Below are 7614 nucleotides of genomic sequence, written 5' to 3'. Positions count from 1 at the left end.
ATTTTCTTGAAAATTCATTTGTAAAAATTATTTTCGAAAAGGACTTAAAAAATAAAAATTCCACGGCTGAAGCCAAGTGTGTACGCTGGATTGGGATAATTCGTACTCTGCTACTCCGTATGTCCACTTTCAGGAGATGCTACTTCTCGGGATGGACTTGGGATATGCCAGTGCTTAACTTAAAGTTGAGTTGATTAGCTGCAATTAACGGGCAAACATATTTCACTATATTTTTGGCTTATTTCCAAGAAAATGATTCCTACCAAAAATCAAACAAAAGTGGTAACAATCTAACCTCTGCATATTTAGTTCAAGTGAGGATCTTTTGGTGTTGTTGAGCAAAGATGACCTCTTGTTGGGATAGTGAGACTCAAGTCTCGATGCTCGCCAGTGAGTAGGGGTGAAAATGGATTTAATTTTTCGCTAGTACGATTTATATGCTAATCGCATATCAAATATTCGAAAGAAATTTTGGATATCGGATCAGATCTCTGATAGTTTTATCAGATTCGAATATAGAGAGTCAGGTATCCATCGGATATCGAATATCCGATAATAAAATTGGATATATCTGAATACTATCAGATTCGAACCTATCTTCTGAAACTTGTAACTTTTTCATACGGAGTTGAATAAAGATGATCTTTATATGAGAATTGTAGCTCTCGATGATTACAAGTTTTTAGTTGATTTTTTTCATTTGAAGTTATCAATATGTTCAAATAATTAGTAGAAACTTCAACTAACATATTGGGCACTCATAAGTTCTCCAATTTCACTCTAGCATAACTTCTTCCATAGGAATATATTGTTGATTTGCTTGTTAGACATCTAATATAGTTAAGTTTTGGATACGTGGAATGGTTGAATAATTATAATATATGAGATATATAAGGTTGTTGCTTTATCCGATAAATATTTCTGACTGATATTCCTGCATCAGACTCGTCCCATATTCGATCCATATCGATCTGTATCCGTGGCTGAGACTATCTATATCTGTAGTTGTATTTGACAATAGCTGTACCTGACTCTAAATCCGATGAGAAAATATAAGATAGAATATAGGATTGGTAATATATATCTATATCCGATCTATTTTCATCCTACAAATGAGTTCATACATGACACTTTAGGTGTGCCATAAGGGGCGCTCTCACGTGTAGTATTAGTGGTTTGTATCCCTGTGCTCCTTCCTTCCAATTGAAAAATAACTGCAACAGAGCCACTTGTCCCCCTTTTTGTTGTCTATGAGACTTCTGTTCGATTTAGGCATTTTCATATTTTTATGTATCATAATTCATACGTATAGTTGTATGCACAGTGATGAAATATGATACATGATATGTTACATAACATATTGTGGTCGTACATAAAACCAAATCAACATGGCAAAGCACACAAAAATATCTGATACATTTGCAAACAGAGGGTACTAATCGGATCTCGAAGTGGTAAAGCTTGACAACTAAACTACTTTCGGATCCATGAAACTCTGTTTAGGAAATAGGACACTCCATTTATTTATTTCCTCACAGGACATTGTCCGATCCATACTGATCCACACTGCTGTGAGCAGACCTTTTTTTTATTTTTTTGGTGAAACTGTGAGCGAACCTTTGGGCGTGCAGTCTTACGGGTAAACCTCGATGATGCCACGAGCTCCTATTTTCTTAACGATCTTATAGTCGGAGAAACCTGCTTTCATAAAGATCTCGCGCCAGTCATTTTCGTCCCGCTGCCTGCCTCTAGTATTCACCATCATGACCATGTCCACCAGGAGTTGAGCTTCGTACATTATTGGCCCCATCGAAGGGCTAAGAACTATTTCTATAATGATCACCTTCCCTCCCTCTTCTCGGGAAGGAATTGCTTTCCTGCATTGCTCCAGGATCTTCACGCAATCCTCATCGTTCCAGAAGTGCAGTACAAGCTACAATAAATAAAGTTCTATAAATTTAACAAGGCATAATTGAGTATGTAAAGATTTACAAAAAAGATGAGTCTATATGTGACCATGTCAGAACAAACAAAGTCCTAGTTCCTCTAGCTTTTAGGAGTTCTTATTTTCATTTGTAATGAAGCATGTGAGAGTAATAGCCATTGTTTTTACCCAATTCATACCTTGAGCATCACAGCTTGGGCAGGTGGGACAAACTTGAACATGTCCCCCGCGCCATAGTTAACGGCATCAGCTGGTGTGGTCTTAATAACCTTTGGAATGTCCAGCACAGTGCACTTGATGTGAGGGAACGCCTTCATGATAGCACTCACAGTCGTGCCATCACCACAGCAGTCAGTCAGTGATTGCAGCCCCTTGAAAAGATCATGGCACTCCCGAATTATTGTTCCAATTGCCAAATTGTCGTGTGCTGCCAGGCCTTCATTGACAATCCTATCAAGTTCCTTGTCCAGGAGCGGCGTATTCTCGTGAAGGAGTGGCACACCATGTAAATCCTCGAATGGCGACGGCACTGGTGGCGCCAAATCCTTCTTGAACCAGTTAGCCAGAGACAACCCCGCCTCAACATAATGCCGTGAAACCGCGGCGAGCACGAAGTATTTCTGATAGGTGTGGTCTTCCGCTTCCACACCTTCCACCAGGAGCCAGGAGAGTGGATTGAGGCGGAAGGTCTCTACCTCGGCATTGCTGTCAGACGCGAAGATGCCCGACGTGACCAGCAACCGCATTATGCGGCGGAGGAATGGAAGCTTGGCTGGGGGGAGGGACAGCGCGGTTATCAGGTCAGGAAGCGATGTAGCCCCTCCAAGATTATAGATGGCAGTTGGGATGTGAAGCTCGACGGCGCACTTGATTGCCATGGAGGTGAGGTAGTAGAGGCTGTGGCGCCAAAGGTCAGCTTGAGCCTGCAGCAGCTCAGCATCAGTGGGAACAACGATGGTCTGAGACTCAGCCGCCATTGTGGTTTGTCTCGGTTTCACTCTCTGTATCTTTCTCAGCGATTGTGCTGTGATGTTTTTGATTTGTTAGTGCCTCGCAAGGGTTTAAATAGGGTGCATCGGCCTGCTATTTCTGTGCAAAGCAGCTATATTTGACTGTTAGGCACTGCTGGCCTCTCATGGACCACAAGTTGAACTATTCGAAAGCGTGGAACACGAGGTGATTAAGTCAACATCAAAATAAATTGCAGGAATAGGGTATTTTGGGCGTCGGGCACAACATTATCGCGAGATGCTGTGACGGGTGTAGTTGAACTGAATTACTCGGTTGTGTTCAGTGTTAAGAAAACCAAAGCACAGAAACCTAATGTTCAGAGATCCATTAGTGGTTACAAAAACAATCAATAGACCTAGTGTTCAGATATACAATTTTTCCAGTACATCACTTTAAGAAAAAAAAAAGGAGCCAAACAATTGCCCTAATAAATCTAAATTCTAAATAGAAGCATGTATATAGTGGTTGATGCCGACAACCACATAAAAGGGATATCTGCTAGTACGGCGCAGTATGCATTGTGGTATGCATAATTGCCAATGGTAAATACAGTGTGCATTCGTAAGTAATTAAGTATAAATTCATGCTGATATTAAACAATAGTACTTCATTTACATTGTAATTAAGCACCTCTTTTAGGAAGTCATTTCATTATATAAGCCCATTGTAGATATCTAGGTGTTGTAAGAATGTTTTTAAATAATTTTATTAAATAATTTTCTAGCTTACATGGCTGACCATGATAATATGTGCACTATGGATGACCCTAGATTAATGATATACAAAAGAAATTACAGTTACTATAAAGTTAATATTTTAGGGTATGTTTTGTGCGTGCAGTACGTTAGGAGTTCATGGAGGATAACGTGGACTACAAGTTGCTTGAGTAAGTAGCATAAAAATGGGTAACTAAACTATAGGAAAGCGGGGTACACGAGGTGATTAGGTTAGTATCCAAACAAATTACAGGAATGGGACTAATTTGGGCGTCTTGCATAGCAAACCTTGTCACAAGATGCTATGACTGGGTTGCAGTTAAACTTAATTATTACTCGTTTGTGTTCATCTTTTCCTTGGCATGCAAGGCCTTGTAAACATTTTTCAGGGTTAGAGTAAGCCTTATGATCAGTTCTCTTTTCTTCATTAGACCAAGACCTTTGATCCTTTTTGTCGAAGTCATCAAGCGCATCATCGAGATCAGTATGCGCTAAAAATATCCACATCTTGACTTGTCATAAAGAAAATTTTTGTCTCGATCTACCAGCAGAATATCATACTTCAAAAAAGCCATGCCAAAGAAATTACTGGGTGCATGAAGCAAAATCAGACAAAAAAGAACAAAGCACAAAGTTTCTGGTACACGAGTTTGGTGCGCGTAGCATAATTCAGCTGAAAACATAACTCTGGGTGCACGTAGCAATATGCTATATACTGATGAACAGTATCACTGACGTCAGTGATGTCATCAACAGTTACACAAATGAACAATAATGCTAATAACAATAATGACAACAATAGTTGTACGGATGAATAGTTAGTGTACTATGGATGACCTTAGATTAATGATATACAAAATAAATTACAGTAAATGCAAAGTTAGCATTTAAACGTTTATTTGTACATGCAGTATATTGGGAGTTTATGGATGTAACACCCTACTTTACAACTAAGCCTATTTATAAGAAAACAGAAAATTTTGGCAGCATTTCCTCTATAGAGAGGTATAACTGACCAAAAGAAAGATCACAGGCAGACAAAAACAGATATAACCAGCATATAAATAGAAACCGTCAGGATGCTACCAGCGTCTATCACAACAAAAACAAAAAAACAAACGACAGGCCATCACAAGCATATCTTCTAAACACCGGTTGAGCTATCAACATGATGATTGAGGTAGTGTGTGCAGCTACCCAAATCCATCCCCAAAATGTACGTCAGCAGCTAAACATACCTGTAAAAGATTTAACAGGGGGTGAGACGAGCTCAGCAAGTAACAGCTATAAATATAAACACATCTCACTCAGTTTAAAAGTATTTGGGAATAAACATTCTTCTCACATCAACAAGCAAAACACATAGTTTTAAAGAGATCATCATTTCAGAATATTTGTCGAGACAGTAACGACAAACTTCAACCCGTTCTCCCACAAAAATATGGCATTCAACCCCTAGAAATCTGAATTCTCCAGATATCATAAAAAAAATGTATGAATGCCATGATGCAACTCCATTTGAGAGCTGGACGATGCCAACATCTCATGCAACTCCATGTACCGGTACGAATCACGCACAATGGCAGTGATCGGCTTTTATCACCATATGAAGTGCATAAATGCATATGTATGCATGTGAATTGACGTCAATTCTTAGTTTCTTTTTTTGAATGGCTCATGATAAAACCACAACTGATTTATGAAGACAAAGGTATAATCCAAATCAATAAGGAAAGCATTGCTTTAAATAATCGAATGCAACGTCATCCATGATTTAAATGAATTAGAAAATAAAACTATATACTTCAATTGTATTTGCAAAAGAAGTAAGACATGAATATAAACATAGCACGGAATCACACCCCCATGTTACTTGCCTTTTACCCAAAAGCGATGAAGGAAAAAAATTGATCACGGACGCCCAGAAGAGGTACCATCGGCGGCGGGAACGGCGCAGCGGCGCGGCGACTGTGCACGGCAGCGCCACGCGCGCAGCAGCAGCGGCGCAGGCACGCGGTGCTCGGCAAGGCGCGGCCGGCGGCGCAGCATAGTGCAGCGGCGACACAGAAGCAGGCTGCGGCGCCGGCGGCCGGCAGAGAGCGAGCAGCAGCGCACGGCGGCGGGAGAGAGAGAGAGAAAGACGCGCGAGAGAGAGAGAAACGCGAGCGGCTCGAAGTGTCTGGATGGATCGGGTTGAGGACCGATCCATCCGATACTTATCCTTTTTTTATTTATTTTTAAACAACGAACGGTCTAAATTGATTGGGCTCGCTACAGGTCTCAAAGTGTCCGGAACGGACATATGAATAGCAAAACGGGTTTGTCTCGACGAGATGAACGCAACCACGGTCTCCGATCGTCCATACGAGCCACGGATCACAAAGTCAATATTTGGTCAACTCTCTCTCTCTTTTTTTTTTTAGAAATTCAGTATTACATTCTCCCCCCCCCCCCCCCCGTTAAAAGAATTCGTCCCCGAATTCTGCCACTTCCATGGCAACTATGAAATAGAGGTAAAAAAATATTTCAAAACTTATGACTCACCAGTCTCAAAGAGCTCAGGATACTCCTTGCGCATTTGCTCTTCAAGTTCCCAAGTTGCTTCTCGTTCTGTTTGATTTGTCCAAAGGACTCTCACAAACTTGATAGTTCTCCTCCTCATAACTCGCTCTGAGAAATCCAGAATACGTACTGGGTGGCACTTTACGGTCAGATCTTTTTCTATCGTGATTCATTCAACATCAATTTTATGCTCAGGGTCTCTCAGATATTTTCTTAGCATAGAAACATGGAAGACATTATGTACTCCACTCATTGAGTCGGGTAATTCAAGACGGTACGCCAAACTGCCTACTCGAGCTGTGATTAGAAATCGACCAATGTACCTCGGGTTAAGCTTTTCAGAGATACCAAAACGTACAACACCTTTGGTTGGCGATACTCTGAGAAGCACATAGTCACCGACTGAAAATTCTAGGTCTCGTCTCCGGATATCTGCATAGCTCTTCTGTCGACTTTGAGCAGCCAACAGGTTCTGACGTATTTGGTGCACCTTTTCTAATGTTTGCTGAACCAAATCCGGACCAAGTAGTGACCTCTCTCCAACCGAATCCCAACACAAAGGGGAAACACACCTTCGGCCATACAAGGCCTCAAAAGGAGCCATCTGAATACTTGCTTGATAGCTGTTATTATAAGCAAATTCTGCTAAGGTTAGGTGATCTTCCCAATTGCCTTTCCAAGATAAGACACAAGCACGAAGCATGTCTTCCAAAGTCTGAATAGTCCTCTCGGACTGACCATCCGTCTGAGGGTGGAAGGCTGTGCTAAGAGAAAGTTTTGTGCCCAAGGCACTTTGCAAACTCTGCCAAAACTGAGATACAAATTTGGAGTCCCGATCTAAAATGATCGATTTTGGCACACCATGCAACCTCACTATTTCCCTGATATACAAGGGAGCCAAATCATGTGCCGAACTGGTTGTCTTCATTGAAATGAAATGTGCAGATTTTGTAAGCCTATCCACGACAACCCAAATAGCATCTCTGCCTCGAGGTGAACGAGGCAACCCAATAACAAAGTCCATAGTGATATGTTCCCATTTCCATTCTGGAATTTCTAGGGATTGCATTAATCCTGCAGGTCTTTTCTGTTCAGCCTTTACTTGTTGGCAGACACCACAAGCTGCAACGTACTTAGCAATATCCACTTTCATCCTTTTCCACCAAAAATTTTGTTTTAGGTCTCGATACATTTTGGTTTCACCTGGATGAATAGTATAAGGAGTCCGATGAGCTTCTCTCAATATATCCATTTTCACATCTGCCTTCTGTGGTACACAGAGACGGCCTCTAAAGCGTATTGCACCATGCTCATCCACACTAAACTCTTTTGATTTTCCTGCTGAAATTCTCTTTCGAACTTCTAAAAGAAGACGATCAT

The 7614-nt window shown here is 41.0% G+C and overlaps 1 protein-coding gene across 1 annotated transcript; it reads right to left on the bottom strand.

The window, feature by feature from the left end:
- Nucleotides 1-1327: 1327 nt before the first annotated feature.
- LOC133887536 (probable O-methyltransferase 2) lies at nucleotides 1328-3004 on the bottom strand. The gene is made up of 2 exons (XM_062327522.1): nucleotides 2125-3004; nucleotides 1328-1933 (listed from the first exon to the last, which is right to left on the bottom strand). The coding sequence occupies exons 1-2, from the start codon at nucleotides 2920-2922 to the stop codon at nucleotides 1634-1636; spliced, it is 1098 nt and encodes a 365-aa protein (XP_062183506.1). The 5' UTR covers nucleotides 2923-3004; the 3' UTR covers nucleotides 1328-1633.
- Nucleotides 3005-7614: the final 4610 nt, after the last annotated feature.

The sequence above is a fragment of the Phragmites australis genome, chromosome 12 (assembly GCF_958298935.1).
Source record: "Phragmites australis chromosome 12, lpPhrAust1.1, whole genome shotgun sequence".
Lineage (NCBI taxonomy): Eukaryota > Viridiplantae > Streptophyta > Magnoliopsida > Poales > Poaceae > Phragmites > Phragmites australis.
The sequence above is the reverse complement of the archived record's forward strand: the minus strand, read 5'-3'. Positions and strand labels throughout refer to the sequence as shown.